General features: G+C 40.7%; 1 protein-coding gene across 1 annotated transcript; it reads right to left on the bottom strand.

The window, feature by feature from the left end:
- fstl3 (follistatin-like 3 (secreted glycoprotein)) lies at window positions 1-27,881 on the bottom strand. The gene is made up of 6 exons (XM_037770558.1): window positions 27,790-27,881; window positions 4,758-6,311; window positions 4,173-4,358; window positions 2,105-2,320; window positions 1,776-2,003; window positions 1-1,335 (listed from the first exon to the last, which is right to left on the bottom strand). Exons 2-6 carry the CDS (start codon window positions 4,825-4,827, stop codon window positions 1,283-1,285), a joined length of 753 nt encoding a protein of 250 aa, XP_037626486.1. The 5' UTR covers window positions 4,828-6,311; window positions 27,790-27,881; the 3' UTR covers window positions 1-1,282.

Genomic DNA, 27,881 nt, shown 5'->3' with positions numbered 1-27,881 from the left:
TGACAAATATTAAACTTTATGTTGTTTTGAAATGGCAGTACAAAAATACAAAAATATGTTGATGCATTTGTCATTCAAATTTCACAGTAGGAATACAAGTAGGTGCACATGAGACTGTTATTTACAGGAGTCATTGAGATGTTCCATAATACACTATAAGGATTATTGAAAGTATTATATTCACACATCTGCTTTGAGTTTAAAGATTTAACTGGAATCACTTGACCATTTGTACCGACGTCTACCGGGTTTACCAGTAGGTGGATAGAGCGACTCGTCTCCAACTGGCGGTATAATCAGGTATGTTCAATTGGTCTAAATTGCAGTTCATTCGCAGATAAATTTAATTTTCCTTTCAATCCGACGACGCTGATTACATTTGTCTGTCCGGTAAGTCCTTTAAAAGATTCCAATCAAATCAAAGCAGCAAAACAGCGACGGAACAAACTAGCACGACCTACAAAAATGCATTTACAAAACAAAGCCAAGCACAACAGAGGAGGTATTGTAGAGGGTTTGGGCACAACCAAACTGTTAATTTTAGTAATCAACGGCTGGCTGAGAGTTTGGATCAGGTTCCAGAGTAAACATGTGTGTGGGGGAGGGAGACTACACAGGTTTGTTTAGGCTGAGTCCCGTCCTCACCTCCAGACAAAAGCCTAAATACATACAGCACAACTGTAGCTGTCCTGTTCTTGTCTGTGGTGAATTGAAACCACATTGGCAGGCTATAAAAACGTATCAACTTTCCAAACATACTAGTGATGCTTTCCATCATTTTGTGGGCGAAACTCTTTGTTTGTGGGGAATGTAAAAAAGTTGTAAAATGCCAGCGGCCTCTGTTGTACATACACAATAAACAAAAAACACAATAAATACATTTTATGCATCAGCTTTCCCAAGGATATATGGATTTGTTACTAGGATAAAAACATAAATAGAGTTTGATACCTTCTCCAATAAATAGTAGTGGTATTCTATTTACAATATGCACACATCTCCCAAAGAGCCAATGAGATGTTTCTATCTCAAGACACGCGTGTTCATCTGCTTCTATTTCCCAAACTAACACAAGATTAACACTAATTGCTTGCAGGGTTTTGAAGCTCTTTTTGAGGCAGTTACACTATTATATGTCTTCCAACAGAGGTTTTCCAAATGTATTGTGTACAAAGGGGAGGGGGAGTGATTGTCAAAAAATAAAAGAGGTCATCATGGGAAGCTAGTGGTGTGGCACTTGGAAATGTTGTCGACCCGACTCGTCTCTTGAGGAGTGGAACGTCTAGACGGCGTTTTCTTCGCTGCCTTCGAAATCTTGACGTTTCCGAGGAGGAGCTGCACAAAAAAAGAGAAGTGCGTGTATGACAGTTGAAGAATCCTCATTGTTACAGACTAGGGCTGGGCAATATATAGATATTATATCGATATTGTGATATTAGACCACATATCATCTTAGATTTAGTGTCGTCTTTTCCTGGTTTTAAAGGCCGCATTACAGTAAAGTGATGTAATCTTCTGAACATACCAGACTGTTCCATCTGTTCTATTATATGCCTTTACCCACTTAGTCTTTATATCCAAAATACTGATGATAAGTTATCTTATTGTCTAAATAATTTGTGAACCCACCAATAGTCAACCCTACAATATTGACGCAATGTCAATATCAAGGTATTGGGTCAAAAATATTGTGATATTTGATTTTCTCCATGTCGCCCAGCCCTATTACAAACCGGTAAAAAGAGAAGGTGACAAGGTGTTTTTGGTAGCCTTACTGTTGCAGTGGCCGTAGTGGCGGACTCCTATGGAGCGGCCGAGGAAGCAGGTGGCCCGGCGGAGGTGGCAGGCGCTGGGGTAAGTGATGTTGTCGTTGCCGCAGATTTGCTGCTCAGACGGCATGGGGATTGGGCAAGGAGTCGTGCGGCACGTGACACAGTGAGCACTGTTGGTCTGGTCAGTCACGCAGGTGTGGGTGCCTGGACACACCACGTTGGAGCACGACTCTGTGCAAGACACGACAAAAAGAAGCAAATAAATAAGTGTGATATTTTGCTTTTGTGCAGAACACCTTATATTGGAAATCAGCTCGTTAAATCTCACTTACTCTTGCAGTCTCCCTGGTACATGATCTCCAGGTCCGGGTGCCCCATGCAGCGAGCCATCAGCAGAGTACACTCATCCTTGTACGACCTCCCGTCGCTGCCGCACACAGCATGCTTCCGGGTAATGTTGGAGCAGTCCGGAGAGCACACACACTGAGGCCTTCCCGTCTTCATTTTGCAAACCTTCCCGGGACTGCATTTCACTCCCTCGCAAGTCTCTACAAAAGCACAGCGAGCGGTTTCATGTGTGCGTGAGCAACTGCGCAGTGTCAGTGTAGTGTTACTGTATTAACAAGTCTGCAGACATCAGGTGATCCGCAGGCATTTTCATACAAAACAAGCCAGATATCTGGGGTTTTCCCAGACCATAACACAATTTCCACCTTGCACAATATTTACAATAATCACATCTCTTTATTGACCGCTACACACAGCGGCGTCTCGCCGGGTGGAATGCGAGGCTGACGTGTTTTCATAACAGATCTATGTGTACGGCTGCACACAGACTGGGCTAAGCTCCTGCTGAGGGACGGAGGGGCTCGGAGGTAGACGGAGTTCAAATAGCTCTCAGAGACGTTTACGGGGTGGGAAATGAGGAAGCCATTATGGGGTGTCAGAGGAAGGCTCCTCTGACACCCCATAATGTCAAAGCGCAGGAAGGAACTGTAATCCTACACAGTGCAGAGTCAACATTAGACAGTGCACACAGGTTTCTTCCCAGGACCTTTAGAGGTGATGCCTGATCAGCTCGGAGTCCTGAGGACTCAGGAAATAAGAAATAAGTTCCTCATTTTTACAGTCTCTACCAGCACTTCAACATCCTGTTTTATTACAGAGCCTCTCCTGGTCTAACTTTTGCTTGATTTCCATCTTTCACTCCGTCTCTTGCTGCGTCTCCCAATAAAGGAATGTCTGAAAACCAACTCTCAGGATGATGTAGGTGTCTTGCTCTGAATCAACAATTCACCGTAAAACTTTCATTGACGTGACGTTCCCGATACCGACGTCTTACCTCCCACAGAATTCCAAATGATCAAGATAGTGTAGCGCATTATGAGTACCAGACATCTGGGCATGTGGCAGGCATTTATTCCAGCCTGCAGGAATGTATTTTCTTATTTTGCTCATGGAAGCACGCAGGGCTCCTTTTTTAACTAGATTTATAAAAAGAGTTAACACATAATGGAAGCAGAGAAGGAGGAGGGTAGAGTTTGGGATTCGACACAACTTCATTCATTTTCAAGGTGAAAATTATTTACCTTTATGTGAAAGTCTTTTTGTAGGCTACATTTGACTGTGGTCTCTGCTTATGTCAGGCTTATCTAAACACAACCCACATCTCTGTTTCTGCAGGCCATGTGACGACGAGGCCAGAAAAACCTGGGATCTGTGGTTGGGTGTGTTCTCCATAAAGATGCCAGTGGTTAGATTTTTACTGGACCTTATCAGTATGGAGAAATCCATTTTTGGCCTATGATAGTGCTGCTTATGGGACCAGAATTTATCTGCAAGTGAACCTGAATGAACCTTGCAGAGATTCCAGGATGGAAAGCTTCTCAGGACAGCTGGGTGGAGTTATATGGAACGCCTCTCCTCGAATCCACGTCTGCAATTTGTTAGAGAAACTCATTGTGTAAATATCTTGATTTACAAACGCCGTGTTTTTTTAATTAACTTTCACTTTCTCTCCTCGGAGAGACGAGGGGTTGTTTAATGTAACGGAGTAGCCAATTTTGTTTGAGTGATATTTAAAACCCAAGTTAAACCTTCTGTCTGCAAATGATATCTAAGCAGTGGTTAAAACTCGCAGTACTTACCGTAAAACTGCCACTGACAGTAGCAGCCTGAGTCCAGTGGGATCATTTTATGATGTTTACTCACAATGTGATTGTAAAGAATTTAAATGTGGGTTTAAATCAGTTCAGCACAGCGTTTAGCTTTTGGATTAACATGCAATGACTAATGCCGTGCCCCACAGCTGTGATAAACCAAAACAATACACAAGTAATTGATTCCTTCTACTTGGCAGATTCAACTAATTAGTCATTTTTTAAAGGTCTATTTGTTTACCTTTGCATGGTTTACAGGACACGATTCCCAGGAAACCCAGCAGGCTGACCTCATTCATGGGCAGGCTGGTGTTGGACCACGCTGTGTCCAGGCGGCCGCCGGCACAGCACTCCTCTCTGGTCACCCCTCGCATCAGCACCATGTCGCACCGCTGCTCTTGACCCTGCTGCAGCCAGCACATCCCGGCTGGAGATAGCAACAGAAATAAAGCATTTACTCTAACACATTTAAACTCATACATAAAACACATAAAAAGTGTATTATATCATTCTGAATTATTGGATTTCTTCTACTCAATGTCCATTAAATGAACGGCTAATTATAAAGTATTATAAAGGCTAATATATAGCACCTGTCTGCTAGGATGTTTTCACAAGTTTTAATTGTTTCTTTATAACTATATATACAAAGATAACTTATAAACGAATGCACTATTTTTTCAAAAGGCTGAGGCAAAGTGCATAATAGTACATAAACATGAGGAAAAAACTACCTCCACATTATGATAATTGCAAGTATTCATGCAGTTATTTAAAAAGCATGCTCCTACTTTTTCAAAAAAGAAAAATGAAAAAGTCCACTCACCACTGGCAGGATTCCTCCCAATCTGATACAAAGTGAGAATCGCACCAAAAACAGGAATAAAGAAGATCATTTTGTAGTCTAGTTGGTACAAAAGCTTCTTCTTTTTTTCTTCTGAAAGCTTGTCTCTGCAAATATCAGCGAGAAGAAGTGATGTTCCTCTGGCAAACCGAGCGGGCTCTACTCTGACTCTACTCTGGAAGTAGCTCTCTCTTACGTGAATGAATGTGTTGTGGATAAGTGATGTCGTTCCCCCTCTGTATAAATATTTAGCCCAGATGGAATTATGCTGCTGGGATGGGCGATCCTCTCAGCCAGTAATAAGCCAGGGCAGGACACAGTTTGACTCTGACTCAATTTCCAGAGTCGGGAAATGATCCATGCCCTCCAGCGCCAGACGCTGGGCACATATGACCTCACTAAACATTTTCACACCATATTACACTCATTAAAGGCTAATTAAAGTCCTAGCAAATTGAGTGTTTTAGATTTTCATTATTAAACTTTAAATTAGTTTTTTTTTCATCGAATAGAATAATTGAATTCAGGTATTTAATTGTATAACAACCTCTGAGTGTGACCTCATCAGAAGCAGTTTTTTTATTCATCCGGTGGGTCCTGGATGTTTTGCTCTGTATTGTTTCCTCTTTCTTTTTAATGTGGCATATAGCTCAGAGGTATTCATTTTCCTCGCAAATCATATACTATCTAATCATGGTCTTTTTCTGTCCATAAAGCTGCGTCATGTGGTTTTAGACGGAAAAGTGGCCGTTACAAATGACATACTCATTTCTTATCTCATTATCGTGTTCAAGCTATAATCTCTTGAAGCGACGTGATCCAGCACTGACCTTTTATTGTGCTTCTTTGTAGTGCAAATGCACAGGAAAGGAAGAACCACCGCAGCAAAGTGGTTACTAACTTCTGGCCATATTGTGCTAAATCAAATTAATATCAAGTGTCTACAAATATCCATTGCGACAGCCCTTGAATAAATGGAGGCATGTGCCTCACCAACATTGCCATGCCTCAGTTTGTTGACTGTCTGGGTTCATCAATGGACTCTGATATTTCACTCTACAGCTGTGGTTGGAATAATACGGAGCGGAGGAGTGGAGGTGGTCTGCCCTTGAGCAATATATCAAGTTCAATAAACACGACTATGTTGGAGTTTATCAAGAACATTCATGTCCCCTCTTTTTTAGGCGATGATGAGACACAGACAACCACAGCAGGCGAGGCTGAAAACATCAGAATACTGTGGATATATATCTGTCGACCAGACTCCATCCAGTCTTCAGGTGACTCGAGGCTAACCTGCATTATCACGTTTGATAATGAACATCTGCTCCTCTCTCCTCCTGCACTCATTCACCCCCTGACACTGAGAGGTATGCACTAACGCCAAACTAATGTGCCCATCTGTCTGTCACCGTTTTTTTTTTATGTTCCCTTTTGATCGTTTGGAATGAAGGTAGCATATGCTGTAGTATCTTTGTGAATGATGTTGCCTTCTTCAGCGGAGATCCCCAGGGCACCGAAGGAATGCTGCCTGACCTAGGAGGGGAGGAAAGACGAAGAGAGAGCAGTGAACGATGGCTGTGGGTGGCCTGCTCTTCCCTGGCTCTCTGCAGATCCACTCAGCTCCTCATATGGTTTGGATCATCACTGCCGAGCCATACAAATGAATACAACATGGTGGGGGATATGGAGCACCCTCTAATGTATGATCTTTATTAGGGTGCAGCTTGCTGCGTCCCATCTTTGAAAATATTGGTCTCTTTCAAGTGGCAGGGCTCTGAGGGGTAGCATGAAATTGAAGAAGCCGATGGCGGACTGTGTCTAATGTGAAATAGAGTGAGTGCATCTCCACGGGGCAGGTGTGGAGCTCAGTCGGTCATACTGTACATTTATCTGCCTCTTAGAAGAAAACAGAAAAGGCAAAAGCACCGCTACCATCTAGTGGAGGAAGATTGCAGGTTTGTAGAAAGCAGAGTTGGCTTTGTTTATTCTCATACCCATTTAACTTCCAACACATGTAACTATTTGTGAATATGTTACTATACTGTAGCATGAAAATCCTGACAAATATGAAACAGAAAAATGCAGATAACGGTAACAAAATGTAATACAACATGGAACTGCATGGTCAAATTATTTTAGCAGATATCAACAGATTATTAAAACAAGTCAAGTGATTAACGTTAGCTACCTTATTAGCTTTTACTCATTCATGTCTTTGGCTTTATATACATTGAGGCAAAGCTATTTTTATATATATATATATACACTATATTTATATATAGCGATCGGGCGGTGGAGCCGTGGCATCAAGCTCCCACCAATACACCCGCCCGAACCAATGCTCGCTGCGTTCGCGAGGGTCATTAGTGTCCGCATGGCCAAAGTGACGTCACACCATCAGACACGGCCCTTTGCGGGGGTTTTGTGCAGCAGGTTTTCGCCCATCTGTGCACATTCGCATTTTTCTAACTATGTGGACTCAGATGGGCGGAGAAAACAGAGAACTTTGAGGAGCTTTGAGAATGTCGGTTTGCAGTGAGTATAAAAGATTAAAATGATTCCTTGTCACGATTCCACGTCAGCTCATGTCCGAGCATCCGTCCTTGCGGGAAGTAAAACCGAAGCTTAACAGCTGTGAATCATGATGTCTCACCCCCTCTTTATAGCATCGAATAACTAATTAAAACCAAACTTATCAGAAAAATTAACACTTGAACATACATCAGCGTGACAAGAACTACCTAACATGACAGAAACCCTCTTTGGGAAAAAAAATTCTTTGACTTGTACTTTGACTTTTTAGTTTGGCCCATGTCCCATCCACTAACATGGAGGAGGCGGGCTTTATACTGCAGCCAGCCACCAGGGGGCGATCCAGATGTTTTGGCTTCACTTTTGGGGAGCTGTCATGTCGTCCATCTTTATATACAGTCTATGGTTGTAATGTATTTTAGCAGGCATAATTAAAACAGTTAGTTAACATAAATATGTAAATTAGTGTCAGCTGCGACCATAGATATAAAACAGTATATATAAATTTATATATATATATATGCAAAATCCCTGTGATTTCTCTGCATTATCATTATCTAACTGGGAGTCCATGCTGTATAATTGCAACTGCAATTAACCTAAATGACCAGATGAGGGCGCTCCTCGCCTGTCTCCCAAACCTCCATCCTTTCTCCAGCCAGTGTTTGTTAATCTCTGCAGCCTCCTTAAATCACCATATATCCTCACTTAATAAAAAGGTGTTTAGCTTTTAATTTTGGACATCAAAGCTGTCGTAAATGTAATTTATTCTCGTTATCTCCCAGATGCATCTGTCATCTTCTGGATACATTAGTCATGTCTGTCACAGTGCCTGCCCCGAGGACTGACAGCTGACATGTGGAGCAGTTACAACATGACCATTAGACCTTGAGGATGTCACATGTTTTCTTCTTTTGGTTGCCGAGTCTCACAAACATGTTGGTTCGTTTCATTGTGACATTTTTTTCTCATTTTCTTGAAAAGATACTCTGCTACTTCCCCTTGAATGACATTATTCTGTAGCTATTCTGTGAAGTACGTCCTTCATTTCACATGTGAAAGACTGCACTCTCGACTGATAAAGGGTATTTGTGCAGAGTATGAAAGAAAGCACTACTAGATAGAAACGCACCCCATTACAATCCACCCACTGGCCTATCTTAAGTCATAGTGTTTCTGTGTACGTCACACGGCTAAACAGGGCTCAGCAGTGGTAATTGCTCCGTCTGCCCCGGACTGGCTGAAAGCAGCTGCATCATCTATCCACTCAATTTACTCCTAATGTGTGTTACTGATTGAACCGGCAATGAGGGTAGGAGAAGTGACGAGGCCGGATAGAATCACCCCCTCTGTCCCTCTGCACACAACTTTCCTCCTCCGCCTCACCCTCTTCCTCCCCGCTTCCTTCCTGTGTCCATGTGAAGTCCCTCCAGCGGTTCATTAATGGGGAAGGTTAATGTCGTCGCACGCGCTGCTCATACAAACAGTGCTCCCTCCCTCTTCACCTTTCCTCCCTCCCCTCTCTGCCCCCACGTCACCCTTTCCGCTCCCTCGATCCCCCTCTTCCCCGTCTCACTTTGTAACCGGAGCAGGGCACTGACGTGGTCGTGACTAAGGGTCTCCCTCGGTGTCAGAGGGACTGTCATTTAGCTCCATCTGCGTGCTGCTCCGGATCTCTCTGCTCTTCCCCAGCGGGCTGGTCTAACCCCTGGTGCTCGTTTCTACTATAGACGCCTCGTGCTGCTGCATTCATGAGGACTTGTACAAGCGTGAAAAAGTGTTTTCATTAGGGCTGTCAATCGATTAAAATATTTCATCACGATTAATCGCACATTTTTTATCTGTTCAAAATGTACCGTAAAAGGGAGATTTGTCAAGTATTTAATACTCTTATCAACATGGGAGAGGGCAAATATGCTGCTTTATGCAAATCTATGTATATATCTATTATTGGAAATCAATTAACAACACAAAACAATGACAAATATTGTCCAGAAACCCTCACAGGTACTGCATTTAGCATAAAAAATATGCTCAAATCATAACATGGCAAACTCAACAACAGCTGTCTGGGCATGTCTGTAAAGGGGAGACTCGTGGGTACCCATAGAACCCATTTTCATTCACATATATTGAGGTCAGAGGTCAAGGGACCCCTTTGAAAATGGCCATGGCAGATTTTCCTCGCCAAAATGTATTGTAAGTTTGGAGCGTTATTTAGCGTCCTTGACGACAAGCTAGTATGACATGATTGGTACCAATGATTTAATTTCATACGATGCCAGTATCTTCACTCTAGTTTCAAAACTGAGCCCGCTACGACCTAAAAATCGCAAGTTGCGTTAAAAAAATTTGTGGTGTTAAAACAAATTTGCGTGATGTGTTATAATCACTTTTACTTTGACAGCCCTAGTTTTTATTCAACTTGAATAACAGTCTTTCATGACCCTGGAGTCTCCAGACTGAACACACAGATCTATAATAAAATACACATTTATATGGAAGGGTTTCTCATTTGAAAGTCAAGATATGGAGTTTATCCAAAGTTGTGAGTATATTTTCCACCATGTTCAAATAATGGTAATTGTGTAGTGCTGCTGATGCCACTATGTTAGTCAGTATATTAACATAGAACATATTTGACAACAAATATAATCTGCGTCAAATTACTGTTGTATGGGGTGATAAAAGTATCTAATTTGCCTTTTTATGGCTGATGACTGGAACCGCCTCAGTCAATAGTTTTGGTTTGCTCACTGCAATTTGTTAACTGGTAATTTCCTTAACTGTGTTATGTGATGATGAACTGATGAGAGTGTTTGGATGCAGGATATGCCAGATCATCTTTCCAGAGAAACGTTTCCTGTGTATTTTTTATTATTTTTTACTGCTCACCAATGACTGCCACAGTATTTTCATTATACAAGCACTGTGAACAATACAAGTGCTCAATTCAAAACGCCCGTTGTGTCTCTTTTTGTTAATTATTTCTGCTTAATGATTTGGAGGACTTGTTTAACTGTTAGCGGTGAAGTGCGGCCAGAGAGGACCCGCAGCCAATCAGTTAACAGATACTGTGACATCTGTGACATGTTGACCTATGTTACAAAAACGTTCTTCCCGCGTGAAACACATGAGCTCGCCTCCCAGCCACAGAAAAATGCAATTATTGCGGCGAGCCGCACTTCGCCGCTGCCCGCTGTGAATTCAGCATTCCAAAGCTTGTGAGCCAATAGTATAACAACGTTGGTATCACATGGTGTCTCTGTGCCGTCAGCGATCAAGTTGTCAGTGTAGAAAAAACAGATAAAAGGCTCACTCCACCCAACCATGAAATATGCAAGTTGTACAACAAACTGGCACCAACTTGTTTTGAAGTGAAGAGTACATTATCAAGTGGCTGAATGTTATTAATGTTATCAATAGCGCTAAATACGGGATAGGGAGCATTTCTATTGCCTCTCAACGGCTCTCAACATGGCATCGGCGAGCCACAGCTAGTAGCTAACGGTGCTAACAGCGCAAACAATGGCGAAAGTACTGACAGAGCTAACAGTGTTAATCTGGGGGGGAGAACCGGAGGGTGAGTGTTACACTTCCGCAGCAATGCCGTCGTTCAGGATGGCGTTATCAGCTGTAACCGCCATATGAGCGCCGTGCAGAGCGACGGCTGTGGGCTAGCCTGTGCTGCATGCTCACATGTACAAACATGCACTAAAAGGCACGTGCGGCTGGCCCGGCGATGTCAACAAAGCACAAAGGAGCTCTGATTACAACACACAGAGAGAGGGAGACTGACTTCATTCTCTGCTCAGGTAGACATTACTCCACTATGTCTTTACATAACAAATAGTTGTTTGCTGCTATATTAATGCTCTGGATATCAAATTTAGCACCTTTAAATTAATCCAATCAAAGACTCAAAAGCAACATTAAACATTTTTATCTGATCAAATCCTTTGTAAAGTTATTTTTGCGTTACCGGTGGTGAATCCCAGCTGTGTCCTGGTCACGGCTATACCACCGCCATATTGGTCGTCATACCCTGTCTGTCTGATTACGACTGATGCGCCAGCAACCATCTGCTGTCTCCACACGTTACGTTGCCTTATGTTGCGTTGAGAGCTCACTCATACAAACAGAGTCAGTCAGACCTCTTTTAAAGCTGCCACATTTTGTACTGCTAATTAGTATTCAACTCGATGTGACTCACTTACTGTAGGCAGGAAGCCACTACTTACTGTAGCCGCTTCCTGGATTGCTGGCGCATCAGTCGCAGACACTGCAAAGTTATGTAATGTGGCGAAGGGAAAAAGTCTCAAAAGTCAAACACAGAAATTGGATTAGATAAGAAGACGCTTTCCCAGCACCGACTGAAAAACACTTCATCACATATTTGCTCAACAGCAATACAAACTTTTGATTTGATTCAACACCACTGACAGTCTGGAGAAAAGTAACTTTTTCAGATTCATTAGAGGTGTTTGTGATGTTTTTTTTCTACTCCTTCCAAAAGTGAGATATTATTTTAATGAAATACAGAGATTCTGCCAATTTATGAGGTGCGTCTCAGCTATTTTTTCACAGTTAAATCATATACTCGGTTGAATGGTAGAAGAAAACAATACATTCATGTGCTATGCTTATTGTTTCATCACAACCAATTTGGACGTACAGCATCCCAGAGGACTGGTGCTCAGACCTGCTGGGAGGTAAAGATTTCTTTTTCACCCTCTTAACAACCAGGTGTAAATGCATCCATCACATGCTGAGGAATCTGCACGTAGGTGAGCGAAAGTAACCCAATTTCAGCGTCTATCAGGAATGTATTTTAAACCCAGTTGAGAACATATTCTAGCAATGTCATCTCAAGGTGCAATCCGGATATGAGTCACATAAATGTCTGCCGGTCTGTCTCCTGTGACGGCTTCATTCTCACTCATGTTCAGTGGCGGAAGAAGTACTTAGATCTTTTACTTAAGTAAAAGTACAAATACCAGAGTCTAAAAATACTCCATTACAAGTAAAAGTCCTGAATTCACAATGCTACTTAAGTAAAAGTATGCAGCGTTATCAGCAAAATGTACTGAAAGTATCAAAAGTAAAAGTACTCATTATGCAGAACCGCTCCTTTCAAAGTGTTTTTATTATTATAGAATATTATATTATTCTGTTTTTATTACAAAAACAAAAACATTTTAATGTTGCAGTTCAATTTAGATACTTTACACACTATTGGGTAGATTGATAGTACAGTACTGAAAGCATATCATATGTTTTTTAATGTAAAAAGTACTAGTAGCTAAAGTTATCAAATAAATGAAGAACCGGAAAAGGTATAATATTTCCCTCTGAGATGTAGTGGAGTTGAAATTACAAAGCAGAAAATGGAAATACAAAAAGTACAAGTACCTCAAAATTGTACCCAAGTACAATAATGGATTAATTGTACTTAGTTACATTCCACCACTGCTCATGTTGCATGATTTGATCACTAAAGGGTCATATGTCCGTGCATTATAGAATACATTTTCCCCTCGAGTACGCAGCAGGTATAACAGAAAACATAATTGCTGGTTGGTTTACAAAAAACAAATATAACAGATAATGTCATCCTTTACCGTAAATACTGAAAACAACCGTGGATGATGGAAAATGATGTCATTACAGTTATTTGACCAAATTCTGAGAAGACCACGTTTGTTGTTTGTCCTTAAATTACCCTGAAAACAGTGTCCCTTTCCCGTTGTTCCATCAGGATGCTTGAACATGAGCCTGCAGAGAGGTTCTTGATACAAAACATCACACAGCATAAGTGTGATGTGTGATGAATGATTACTTCATTTTGGAGCACTTTCTCTCAGGCCTGTATGAAAGTGAGTTAAATTGCTGCTTCAGATGCAAAAAATGAAGTGCAGATTGCATTTTGGATGAAATGCAACAACGCCTTTAGTAGTTTTTATCATGGCGAACATAATTAGTGGCATGTGTGTCTGAAAACACACTTTTGTTTTGTCATTTGCATTAAGCCTCGTATTTTTGGCTCCTTTTTTTGCAGCTGTTTTGAAGCATATTTGTTTCCAGCCTTTCATCATCATGTTACGTGTTGGCCTTGTCTGTTTTGTCGAAATGGATTCATTGGCAGCACAAAGCAAATTGCTGTCAGACCTGTCCTCATCAGACCTCTGTGCAGGATCCCGTGGAAATATGAAACTAGTCTGTGTTATCGATTGTCAAGAAAATGCGTAATTTCATGGAGCTTTTTGCATGCTTATAAAACACTGACAAAAAGATAGTAAGAAAATAAACAGATTTAATTAAAGCTGCAAGCAGTGATGAACGGGCCCTCGCCCCTTGTGCACGTCGGGGGGTACTGGCGGAACGCCGGTTGATGCGGCTGAGCATTTCCGTGACCGTCTGACACAATCCGCTCACGAGTTAGATGCTATTTATTACGTGGCACGGGAAATTACGTATTGCAAATTTTGTACTACATCCTGTATATACTAATTATATGTCATGTTGGTGTATATCAGGTGTAGACCACACCATGTAAATCTCATATAAACTGGATAATTTTTGTCATGTAAGGCTGACTTCCTGTTGTCAGTATGTGGCGCTATGACTATAACTCAATATGGGCATTTAGATGTCTTCAGGCTTGGACTCTTATCCAGCTTGTAAAATTTGGGGCACATTGGACAATGTAAAGTCAATTTACAGTAGCTTCCTGTGTCATGTGAAACATGCAAATTGCCCGCCTCGCCATGGCAACACTGTTCCAAGAAAACCCAAAAGTTTCGCAAATTACCATTGTGAACTTCTTGAGATTCTGCTGACAAAATTTGAGATTGATTTGTTGAATCTTCTAAGAGGAGTTTCAAAAAGCTCCGTACATGTAAAAGTGCCAAAAATGGCATATTGTCACATGATCTATGACATCATCATTTGAGGTATTGACTATTCCTTTGCAATTTAGCGTCACATTAGCTGGAGGGTTATACAACCAAATCTAAAACAAATCCGATAAACACTTAAGGAGGAGTTTGAAAAAGCAACTATGTTCCAACCAGGCCTTCCACGCATTAGGGGGCGCTATGGAGCCCACTAAACATGCATGAACCCAATTGCTGAATATATACACTGTTGCGCCCCTGACACTTTCGTGCTTGTGCCCTAATTATAGTGTACCGATGCATAGCTGTGTTTAAAATGCTATAGTGCAGCGATAAAAGAGAGGTGACTCAGAGGTTCAGCGTGTACACACTAGAAGGAGATAAAACCTTCATATTTGTTGTAAGACTAATCATACTTTACAAAAAAAACATCTCTATACCGTGTCTTTCAACTTCCCAGCCCGTCTCTCTCTCTCTCTCTGCGAGCTAGCCCTTTAAAGACTCTTGACTGCACAAGAGCTGAAGCTCATGCTGGCAGCAGTTACCATGGCAACAAATGACTGAAGTGTATTTGTTGCCGCTGTTGCACTGAAAGCTGTCAGAAACAGATAAATAAAACTAAACAGAGGAGGGAAAGTTTTGATTCCGTCTTTCACAATCGAGCGCCGAGGGACCGCTCTGACACCATGTGACTCTGATTCACTGCAGAGAATGAATCAAAACAGACGCATTCATGTGTCAAGTATGCAAAGTGCTGATACTACTATTGGTTACCGTCACTGCCAACAGGATTTTACATCATCGCCTCGTGATATTTGCTGCTGTTTATGTGGTTTGCAGCTTTCATGTTCGACAAGCTGAGTAATGGGCCACCGCTCTCTGGTCATTAACAGCGATGAATTATTCCAGAGAATTAAATCAATGTCTGTGCCATATATGGTAGCAGCTTCCTGACAGTGCCAGAACAGGCGACGGCGGACGGGAATAGATGGTAACTGAAAAAAGACTGACTGCTGTATAAATATTTAAACAAGCAAAAGGGCAGATGGGTCTTTAGAATTAAATACCCGGCTCATTGTAAATATGAACATTAGGGCTGAGGCGAGGCACCATGCTGGAGTCTATGCAGTATTAATGACCGGCAGCAAAAGCACCTCACCTCATAAAGTGGAATATGTTCACTGAGCTACAGATGAAAGTCTCAGTGTTACCGTTGCTATAAGAAAGAATGTTAATTGATACTTGACAGCACTCTTAGTAAAGTAAGAGCCTGCTCATGCAGGAGTGGTTCTCAAGTTTGTGGCATAGACTGAATATAAGAAGTGGATGAAGAAACCGTGACATCACCCATTGGTTTGTGGACTACGGTTGTGAGGCCTTGAGTTCGGCATTTTGGCCGTCGCCATCTCGGTCTTTTGCAACCAGAAGTGACACCAGAGGGTGGAGCTATGTACAACCGAACGCTGAATTTTAGGCGACCAAAATGTTACAATTAACTTTCACGAACTGAAAACACTCTGTGAAAGGGTTAAAGTTGGAAGACGAAAACACGGACAACTCCCAGACCGGACAACGCCGTGGTAGCGACCTGTCAATCACAAGGTAGCCACGCCCTAAAGCATCCCCTGCTTTATGGTCTATTAGACTCTAAATGGGACCATAGTCTACTAAATGAACATCATGCTGTATTGAAGAAGACTTGAAACTAGAGATTGAGACCATAAACTCGTGTTGACAATGTTTACTGAGGTAATAAATCAAGTGAGAAGTAGGCTCATTTCCTCATAGACTTCTATACAATCAGACTTCTTTTTGCAACCAGAGGAGTCGCCCCCTGTTGGCTGTTAGAAAGAATGCAGGTTTAAGGGACTTAAATTGGCTTCACTTTTCAGAACCGGAGGTAGCCGCTTCCAGTCAACACAACGGAAGTTCTCCAGGCCTCTAGGGGGAGCACTAAATGGAACAACTTGATTTCCGGACCGTGAGAGAGAGAGAGAGAGAGAGACCAGATAAGAGAGTTTTTGAAGTGTAAAGAAAAGTGGCGAAATAAAAAGGTTGTATTCTTTTTTTACATTTGGCCTTAGTCTTTTACAATATTAGAAAAAGAGCAACAGATTTATGTAGCTATTGTAAAAGACTAAGGTAAAATTTAAAAAAGAATACATACCTTTTTATGTCGCCGTGGAACTGTTGTGTTGACTGGATGTGCAGCGTGCATTTCTTTTCAGGGTTTGTGTGTGTTATTGACTTTGTATTGTTTCTCTGTTTGAAGCATGTTTGATAATGTATTTGTTTTGGCTTTCTGCAGTAGGTTTTCTTCATTTGCATAATATTTCCGCTGTTGTATTTGTTATTGAAATATATATACATACATGTATCTTCACCATATGTCTTTAAAAAACTGATTTAAGGGATCCTTGTATCAGCCTAAAAAACACTGAATATGTCAGTACAATACCATTAGTATTTGTTAGATATGAACAAATAAATAGATGTAAAATGTCTGTGTTCAAAGAGAAAGAGACCAGGTGCCATCAATACAAATAGACTATTGAGAGAAAAAAGAAGACGTAACACTTTAGCTCTTTAGAAAATATATACAGTATATTTATACAATACAGCTCTGTTAATTCAAACATGATATTTTGGCCATGATGACGCATCAGCAGATATACAGTAGGCTATATTTGTCCTCACATACTGTTGTTGCTGTAGCTCCTTTTGTTCTTCAAAATCAATATGCTTGAAATACATAATCATTAACTCCATTTGGAGCTCCCTTCCTGCTCCGGAAAATGAAATCAAAATCCAGTTTCTGAAGTGGCCATTTAAAGAGGACCTATTGTGCTTATTTTCAGATGCATACTTGTATTTTGGATTTCTACTAGAACATGTTTACATGCTGTAATGTTCAAAAGATGCTTTATTTTTCTCATACCGGCTGTACTGCAGCACCTCTTTTTACCCTCTGTCTGAAACGCTCCGTTTGAGCTTGGACGCCCGGTTTCTATTTATCCCTATAGTTCACTTTGAAAGCGCAGCAATGGATGACGAACGGCTGATTCCTGAAGTTGAAATGAGGGGTTATATCTATATGATACCTCCATATTTCACTACAAAAACCTAATTAAGGTGAAAGTGTCCTTCTCACTGTTGGCTATATAGTAGGTCATTTCCAGTAAATAGCAAGTACTACTCACCCATCTTTCAAGCGGTTACGTCTCCAGCCTGAACTGGAGCTCACAGCCGATAGGTACGTGGTTTGTTTGTTTGTTTACATGACGTGAAAGTGCATATTTAACAGTGTGTGGACAGAGAGTGTCCGATATTATTAGGCTATAAGTAAAGAAAAAGACCATAAATCTATCTTCTTATTCATCATTACAATAAATTATTAGTTCTGTACTATCATAAAAATATAGATGCATTTCTAGGGGGTTCAGTGAGCCCCCAGATCAAACGCAAACTATGCCTGTGGTTTGAGGGCAATCCAAACTAGCTGCTAGGCGGGTATTATGCAAATGTCTTACTTAGTGACATCACCACGTTACGGAAGAAAAGGCGGGACTTCAAGCGAGGCGTTTCAGGAGCAGTGTTTCTGTAGGGGCGAGTAACTCCCTTTGGTGTGGATTTGGGCTTTGTAACTGTGCAGACCTTTCACATGCACAAAACAAGTATATGACGCACTAAAGGAAAAGGGAAAAAGCACAAAAGCATAAAAGGTCCCCTTTAAAAAGATTTTCAAAAATAGAGAATCTCCTCGGTACAATATGTACCAGCATGAGTCCAAAAAATCACTGCTAAAAAAACATTTTCTATTCATTGTTGAACTTGTTGGAAGTCACAGATAATTGCCCCTTTTAATGTTTTTTTTATATAACTGCAGTGGTGGAGATGGCGGAGCAAGATGAGCTGTTTAAAGCTGGAGAATGGGAGTGGGTAGGAGAGCTCTTATAGTCGCAGGAAGAAAAACTAATTTCTGAAAATAATGGATATTGACGATTAGGGGAAGGAATAGATCAGGGACGATATAACAACTCAATCAAACATGGACTGCACATGTGACAACGGCACAAAAGAACCAATATTCCCCAGTTATGCCTTTGTGTGTGTCTCTACCTACAGTACATGAAAGTGCACACATGCACCTCCCACGCATCACACACTCTTCACTACACTCACACCTTCCACACTTGCACCCACGCATACACACATACTACTTCACGCAGTTAAGGTTATAAAAAAGCTCCACACACAATCAGTCAGTCAGTCAGTCAGTCAGTCAGTCAGTCACAGCTACCTACCTCATGCCCCTGTGGCTCAGCTGGCATCACTCATGCTCCGTGAGCTGTTACAAAACAAAAGGTCTTCATCCTTCCATCTCCAAACATTACTCACTGCTCTCACAGAGAGAGGATGCTGTGTGTACATGTAGTGGGCTGCTCTGTTCAAATAGGAAGGACATGTGGGCCATTTTTGTTTCCTGGGCGATACGTAATCTGAACAGGAGAGAAAGCCACCTACTGAGGACACACGGAGTAGTATAGTGACGGTGAAAACAACCATTGTGAAACCGTCTATTATAAGCGCGCTCCGTTCTGTTGGCTGAAGGTCATTTACACCACGTTGAAGGCTGGTTCTTTATATGACTTTGTGTGTTTAGTCACAGGTAGTAGCTCAGGTAGGTTGGAGGGAAAACTCACATTTTTTTGTGGGTGACATCTGCGGAGGAGGATCAGGGCCATTATGTGAAAGTTTAAACTTTCTGCTGCCATGATATAAAAAAAACATGAAATATAAATATCATGATATTAATACACCTATGGTAACCTCATTTCATTTTTATTTTAAAACAAAAATTGTAACTTGCACACTTTGCTAATGTATATAGTATGTTATTATTATTTTATGTCTATATTTTCTAAGCCAGTTGTAGTAGTCTGGTATATTTATAGTGTATTCTAATATATACTTTATATTGTGTATACTATAGATATAAATCTCTAGTGTTGATATGTACAGCAAAATGTCCTTTTTGTTATGCAGGGAATGGAGGTCCGTGTAAGGTGCTGTTCCACCATTATTCTGACTTTAAAATCTATTTTGATATTCATGAATGACTAACATAATATTCATACTAGTCAGGAAAGAGAATCTGATTGGGCGCCAACTGTTTCCACCAGACCAGAGAAGCTCCATTACCTTGTGTGTGTGTCATGAGAGGACTGATTGAAATGTGTGAAAGACAAAGGGCACACTCTATAATGAGATGACACTAGTCACGACCCCCCAGCTCAACACACACTCATGCAACGCTTTGTCCAACATTTGTCAGTATGTCCTTTGTAGAGTCGTGGGCTTGTTTCTGATCTGCTAACAAGCTGTCAGAGGGTTGACGTGTTGTCTTTGTCCCCGCTGCTCAGTTCTTGATTAAAAATATATTATATGTAAGGATGACACTTTATTCTAGAGAGTGCGTGGAGACGCTTTAAGGAGTGAAATGATTTTCTCGTTCTGTCCTTTCCTCTGGGTGTTTGTTGTGTTGTGAGGAAGAGGAGGAGGGCAAGGATGAGCACCTCTCTGGGGAGAATGATGTCATTCAGCCCCCAGGTAAGTGTGGTGCTATATAAAGGCTTAGCCCTGGAGAGTAATGAGAGGATAAGGGCGGAGGAGGGGCTTCACACAGCAGAAACTCAGTATGTGACTGGAAATAAACACCGCTGATAAATTATTAACAAAACCATTCATTAAATCTAAACTAGGGCTGTCAATTGATTAAAATATTTAATCACATGATGGTCCATAGTTAATCGCGATTAATCGCAAATTAGTGCCACATTTTTTATCTGTTCCAAATGTACCTTAAAAGGAAGATTTGTCAAGTATTTAATATTCTTATCAACATGGGAGTGGACAAATATGCTTGGTTTATGCAAATGTATGTATATATTTATTATTGGAAATCAATTAACAACACAAAACAATGACAAATATTGTTCAGAAACCCTCACAGGTACTGCATTTAGCATAAAAAATATGCTCAAATCATAACATGGCAAACTGCAGCCCAACAGGCAACAACAGCTGTCAGTGTGTCAGTGTGCTGACTTGACTATGACTTGTCCCAAACTGCATGTGATTATCATAAAGTGGGCATGTCTGTAAAGGGGAGACTCGTGGGTACCCATAGAAACCATTTTCATTCACATATCTTGAGGTCAGAGGTCAAGGGACCAAAACTTTGACAGCCCTAATCTAAATGTACTTTGTGCACAACTCTGGCTTGGTTGTTATCGCATTTATGCATAATAAAAATGTACCTTGACTTATACTGACATATTATTGCATGAAACATTGACAAAAGCAAATATAGAAAAAAGATGCCTCTATGTGCATTCACACCCATTTAAATATAGTTATTGTAGTCTGGAAGTATGGTTAACAAAATTATTTCTTTTTTTTTTTGCTTTCCTTTGAGCCGAGTTATTGAAGTTCCACTTTGTACGATGATCTGAAACATGTAAAACACGAGTGCTGAGGGAATATTTGGGAGCGAATCAGAAGGAAACGGGGTGTATTAAATATTAACACAACATCAAGGGCGGCGGTTTCATTACATGACCTTATTTCTGCTGAATGCCGTCTAGACCTGTTGTTTGTGCCAAACATTTTTCAGGGACAAATACAGCACAATCTTTCTCCAAGTGTGCTTCTTCTCCCCCGCACGCTTATTCAGCTCAGCTGTCACATACGCAGAAAACACACACATCCTAAGTCCCTTTACAACCTTCCTTGACTCCTCAGTTCATTTTCATCCCACTTCCTCTACCCCTCTGTACCTTCCTTTCCTCTGATGAAGCCTCCTTTTGTCTCTCAGAGAGGGGCTCTGATTGGAAAACGGCTTTTCTCCTCATGTGTTGAGACACTCCATCACGGCGGGTGCAGGAGCAGACTTGACGATAGCCTGGTAATGATGATTTGTTTCATTTATAAGTGTTGAGCAACTTCCGCTTTTCGGTTAGTCTGCTTCTTCCTTTAATACGGTATTATCCTGTTTAATTTGATGTGGCTTCATCAGACACTACGAATTAGAACTAACAAGAGTAAATAATGTGTTTGTGCCAGAATAGACACGGAAAAGTATCACTTGTAGTTTAGGTGTGATGGTGTTAATTCAACCCGTTCTCACTTCCAACTCCTGATACTGACGCACTGAGGCATCCTTTAGTGCACCAGGCTTTCAAATAACTCCAATGTATACCCATCCATGTCATTATTACACTGTCAGAGCAACTGACCGTAGTATAAAGAGCGACAAAGGGATGGGAGGTTGGATAGGTCAAAAATACATGGACTTTCACCCAGGAGACCGCTGTACGTGTCCCGTGTTAAACCACGCCAACGTTGACTTATCTTACTGTAGATTTGTTACGTAACTTCGGTACTTAAACAGACTTATTTTAACCCAAAGCAGGCTAAATAACGCTCTAACCTTACTCTAAAGTTTTGCGAGGAAAAACTGTCATGGCCATTTTCAAAGAGGTTCCTTGACCTCTGACCTCAAGATAATGTGAATGAAAATGGGTTCTATTGGTACCCACGAGTCTCCCCTTTACAGACATGCCCACTTTATGATAATCACATACAGTTTTGGGGCAAGTCATAGTCAAGTCAACACACTGACAGCTGTTGTCTGTTGGGCTTGAGTTTGCCGTGTTATGATTTGAGGATATTGTTTTATGCTATATTCAGTACCTGTGAGGGTTTCTGGACACTATCTGTCATTGTTTTGTTTTGGTAATTGATTTTGGTAATTGATTTCCAATAATAAATATATACATACATTTGCATAAAGCAGCATATTTGCCCACTCCCATGTTAATAAGAGTATTAAATACTTGACAAATCTCCCTTTAAGATACATTTTTAATAGATAAAAAATGTTTGACTGATGAATGATTAATTCATTATTTTAATCAACCGACAGCCTTAATTGATAAATATCAATACTGAATATTAGAAATGGTTTAAGTACAAATTTTCCACAGTATCATAACACGGGTACCAGCAGAGCTTTCTACTCTCTCTTCTCTCTGACAGTGAGCTTACACACACACACACACACACACACACACACCACTATTTATCTTTTAATAAAAAAATTTAAGAAAATTATGCCCTCAATGTTGTGTCAACCTTTCCCCTCGGTATCGAAAATTGTATCGAATAGATATTTTTCAAGGTATTGCATCGAAGTGAGAAATTACAGTATTGTGACAACACTAAAAAGCACTGTAGTGTTCCTGTACTGCACCAGTAACAAGCTAGCTATTGTGTAAAAAGGTCTGATGCTGCTGTAATTGTCTGTATATGAGCTTTGGTTACATTTAATTTTATGGGTTTCCTGGAACGAGCTATGCAATTTGGTACTATCTATAGGGGAAATGGTAATTTCATTGAAAGAATTATTCCATTTAGTCATAGTTATTAATGTACATGAATTATTGTTATTAACTTATCCTTCATACATGTTGATTTATATTCTTGCTTGTGAACAAATTTCACATTTTGCATGTTCAGCAAACCCGCTGTTCACTGACTAAAAGACTCTCTGTTCACGCTAGCAATGAATTTGAATCAACTAATTAAATGTACCAATTGAACAGAGTCTCTACTTCCCCTATAATTAGTACCAAATTATATACTTCTTTCCAGGGAAGTTCCTTGGAAATTGTTTGGAAATTACAGCCCCATAAATTAAGTTATGTAATATCTTCCCATCCTGCATTATATTGAGAAAAAGTACAATCACTTTGTTAAATGTACAACTCTAATATAGGACTTTGTTTTCTTACAGTATGCACAGTACTTTAACATTGAAGAGTGTGTTCAGGAGGATACTGTCGTGGTGTCAGCAGCTATGGCCTGAAGAGGGATTTGCAGGCTGACTAACAGAAGGTGCTAGCAGCGCTCAATATGTCATTGTCTCTTGTTTGGCTAACTGCAGCATGGTGCCGGTGTCAGCCCTCTAGCACGCCAACACAGTTCAAGCACTCATTCACATGCAGACGTCCGGATATACACACACATATCGATGGCTGAATGCAGAACCAAAATGCATGATAAGAGTTCTTATTGTTTTGTGTTTAATTTGTGTAAGATTCAACACAACAATGTCACGATTCTGTTTGAGGTTTAGGTCTCACGGGAAGGCGTATAAATAGCACGACATTACACGGACATTCCGCGTGTCATGAGTACACATTTAAGCCTTTTTATGTGTTATTTGTACGCCACGCAGTCAGCACTAACTTAGGTTCAGGCAAGAAAAGCACTTAGTTAGGATAAGGGAAAACATCACGGTTGGGCTTCAAATAAGTAAGTAAACTAAGTGAAACACATACGAAACAACATAACACAACTACAGAAAACAGAACGTCAATAGAAACAGGTGACAATTGTCACGTGATAAACGCCACTAGTGTAACTTACAAAACAATACACGGGTGAACAACGGTCTGGAACACAGGTTTCCTGGTTAACCCTCTGAGACCTGCGGGATCATGGGCAATCCCGACTGACTTTATTGTCTTTCAGAAGCTGTAGCAGGTTCAGTTTAGGGACTTTTAGAGCTAGAGTGAAGCTACAGATATCATATGAAACTAGAAAACCTAAGGAATCCATTGTTACCAACCATGTCATAGTAGCTTGTCAGGAAGGAGGATAAATAATACTCCAAAGTTACACAATTTTGGTGAGGAAAAACTGGAATGGCCATTTTTCAAAGAGATCCCTTGACCTCTGACCTCAAGATATGTAAATGAAAAATGGTTCCATGGGTACCCACGAGTCTCCCCTTTACAGACATGCCCTCTTTATGATAGTCACATGCAGTTTGGGGCAAAAAACATGCAGTTATTTTAATGTAGTATAAGTGTATTATTTTCGCCTATTCTAAAATGGTGTATTTGAATATTTCTGCATACTGGGGTCCCTAAACAGTCTTGGAATTACAAAAATTAGGTATCACTGTAAAGCTGAGAGTCTTGTGGATCCAATGAGCCCAACTGTATTCATGTGTGATGATGTTAGTCCACATGGTAGCCATTTCATTGTAGTGAAACCATTTTTATTATTTTCTTTAAATTTGACCTCACTGTACAAAATGACCTGTGGTGACCTCTAGGATAATCACAGCTTCATGAAACTTTACAACCATAAACTAGAGACCTAGGGCATTCAGAGGATGGATGGCTTTCCTAGGTAGATTGACAATAAGGGGGTTTATGAGCAGTTTCCAGAACAGAAATGCTCGCTATCCAATTGCAGAAAAATGCAGTTTTTGCCAAAATCAAAATGTTCAAAGTTTTTGATACCAAATCACAGCATGGCTTTTTCTATGGTGTTCCTCAAGGTCTTGGTGTCTTCATGTGGTATTTTGGAGGGATTATTGATCAAATTAATCTTTAGGTTCCCAGCTTTCAGATGATGTACACCCCTTCTATGTGACTTAAATTGTTGACCTGCTATCTCCCTTAAAGATCCCCTGGAAGCCCCTAAAAAAGACAAAATGTGTCTATTGTGGGTCTCAGAGGGTTAAAAATCCAGTGTTTGTTGGACCTATCCACCTACGTCACTAACACTAACTATAGCATTTACACGCAGATGCATTTATATTGCACTCAGTACAGGATACATGAAGAAAGGCGTACTTCTGCGTCATCGTGGCTTTCATATGCCTTTTTCGTGCGAACGAGCTGTTTAGATTTACCTAAACACAAATTGTCTCACTGAGTACAGCAGCATCCTACTCTACTGTAATAGCATTGACATTCTTATGAACCAACTTTTTCCATCTTCCCACTCTTATGGCGGTGACTTCTCGGTGAGTCAAACAAGGTGACAAAGGCTACAGCCTCTTCAGAGCCGTTTATAATCAAGCCTCCTCAATCACAGACTCCGTCAGCGTGAAGCTGCGGTGAGCAGGCGGAAGTTAAAGAGAATAATCTTTTTTTATTCCCCGTTATTACATGTTTGTCTGACTGCTCTACAACCGACTCCTCTTGAAGTCGGACCTGTCTTTGGCGTCACAGGGGAAATTATGTCCATTTATTTATTAGCCCATCTTGTTTTATTGTGTTAGTCTTTGAATTGGAACATTTATTTTTCCATAGCGGAGCTTAATGAGCTGCCTCGAACTGTGACTGTGTCCACACAGGACCCAATTAAATTAAAGATGAGGACCATCATTCTTCTCTGCCCTTACTCCTGTGTTTTGTGTTTCTCCCATCAGGAGGACACGGAGAGGGGAACGGTCGGATTCATTTTCTATTGCCAATTAATCGTAGGTTAAGAATGTCAGACTGGAGTCTGGTGTATGTGTGCTGGGAAATTAAATTACTTCCTCTTCCAATTCGAAGTGAGGACACATATTATTTTAACACAATTTAGAGACTGTACACCAATTATTAAAAGGGGGAGGAGAGGTCAGAAAAGGAGGTGTATTTCTTATTTTTGCTTGAGGGGAGGACAGTGAGACTTTTTTGAGAGAGCAGAGAAAGCTCACCCCACGTTTGTATTTCAACATTAGAAATTAAATGCCACAAAATGCTAAATAAACTAATCACTGTAAGCAATTTCCTTGTATATTTACAGTAAGTTACAGGCAGCACGGTTGCCAGCAAGTTGCTGTATTTTGCTTTACAATAAACTACTGTAATTGTACTGTAATGCAATTTACAGTCTATAGAACATACTGTATCACTACAAAACAGCATTTTACTATGCCAGAGTCAAATTCCTTTGTGTGCTGCTGCAAAGAGACACAAAGAGACTCACAACAACTACAAAGAGACTCAAGATGACTACAAAGAGATGCAAAACAGCTGCAAAGTGACACAAAGACACCTGCAATGTCTATGAAAAGGGGCAAAACAACCACAAAGAGACACAAAGCAACTATAGAGAGACTCAAAATGACTACAAAGAGACCCAAAAACACCACAAAGAGACCAAAACAACAAACAAGCGCTGCCAAACAGATGCAAAGAGACTCAAAACAACTACAAAGAGACCCACAACAACAACTATGAAAAGGGGCAAAACAACCACAGAGACCCAAAATGACGACAAAGAGACACTAAAAGACTACAAAGAGATGCATAGCAGCTACAAAGAGACTCAAGCAGGCCATTAAGAGACTCACAACGGCTATACAACCACAAAGAGACAAGAGAGACACAAGACTATGAAGAGAACAACTACAAAGAGATGCAAAATAGCTGCAAAAAGACTCAAACAGGCCACAAAGAGACTCACAACGGCTATGAAAAGGGGGCAAAACAACCACGAAGAGACACAAGATGATTACAAAGAGACACAGAAAGACTAAAAAGAGACCAAAACAACTACAAGGAGATGCAAAGCAGCTACAAAGAGACTCGAAATTACTACAAAGTGAGCCGAAAAGACTACAAAGAGACCAAAACAACTACAAAGAGACCAAGACAACTGCAAAGAGATGCGAAGCGGCTACAAAGAGACCAACTCAACTACAAAGAGATGCAAAGCAACTACAAAGAGACTCAAAATTACTACAAAGAGCCAAAAAAGACTACAAATAGATCAAAACTACAACAAAGATATGCAAAGCAGCTGCAAAGACACACAAAGAGGCTCACAACTGTTATGAAGGGGCAAAACAACCACAAAGAGACACAAGATGACTACAAAGAGACACGGAAAGACTACAAATAGACACACACAACTACATAGAGATGCAAAGCAGCTACAAAGAGACTCAAAATTACCACTAAGTGAGCCAAAACTATTACAAAGATATGAAAAGCAACTACAAAAAGATGCAAAGCAATTGCAAAAAGACTCAAAATTACTACAAAGTGAGCCAAAAAAGACTACAAAGAGCCCAGAACTACAACAAAGAGATGCAAAACAGCTGCAAAAAGACGCAAAATTACTACAGTGTGCCAAAAAGATTTCAAAGAGACCAAAACAACTGCAAAGCGATGCAAAGCAACTGCAAAGAGACTCAAAATTACTACAAAGTGAGCCAAAAAAGACTACAAAGAGACCAAAACCAGATGCAAAACAGCTGCAAAAACATGCTAAATGAGCAATGGCTATGAACATAGGCTAAACAACCACAAAGAGACACAAAACAACAAAAAGCACCTGAACTATAAAGTGTGTCTTGCTCATACTGTAATGTGGGAGAGGTGGAGGTTTTTTTTGCATCTCTGTGCTCAGAGGTCATTAACTCATGATCCACCCTGCAGCCCAAACAGGGGACACAACTCAGGCAGGTGTAATAAAGAGTCACACTGCAGTTAATACAAGCAAAATAAAACAGTACAGACACACTTATAGCAAAAATTAGAAAAAAGAACCACTTGTTACTACAGACACCCCTACGTTAAAACACCTGTAGCCTCCCTCATAACAACATATATGTTTGATAGTCTCTGCTCTGTAGGGACACAAACACATGTTGGTCACACACAGTTATTCTAACAGCCTCTGTATTAAATAAACCAGCAGCCTACTTACAAACAAGACAGGCCTACCTGGGCTGCAGCAACACTCCTGTGATGATGTGCGGTTAGAATGGGATGATGCTCGGCCTCAGGCAGCACACCTGGACGTCGGTCTGGAATAT

The sequence above is a fragment of the Sebastes umbrosus genome, chromosome 5 (assembly GCF_015220745.1).
Source record: "Sebastes umbrosus isolate fSebUmb1 chromosome 5, fSebUmb1.pri, whole genome shotgun sequence".
Classification (NCBI taxonomy): domain Eukaryota; kingdom Metazoa; phylum Chordata; class Actinopteri; order Perciformes; family Sebastidae; genus Sebastes; species Sebastes umbrosus.
This window is presented reverse-complemented; position numbering and strand designations above follow the sequence as displayed.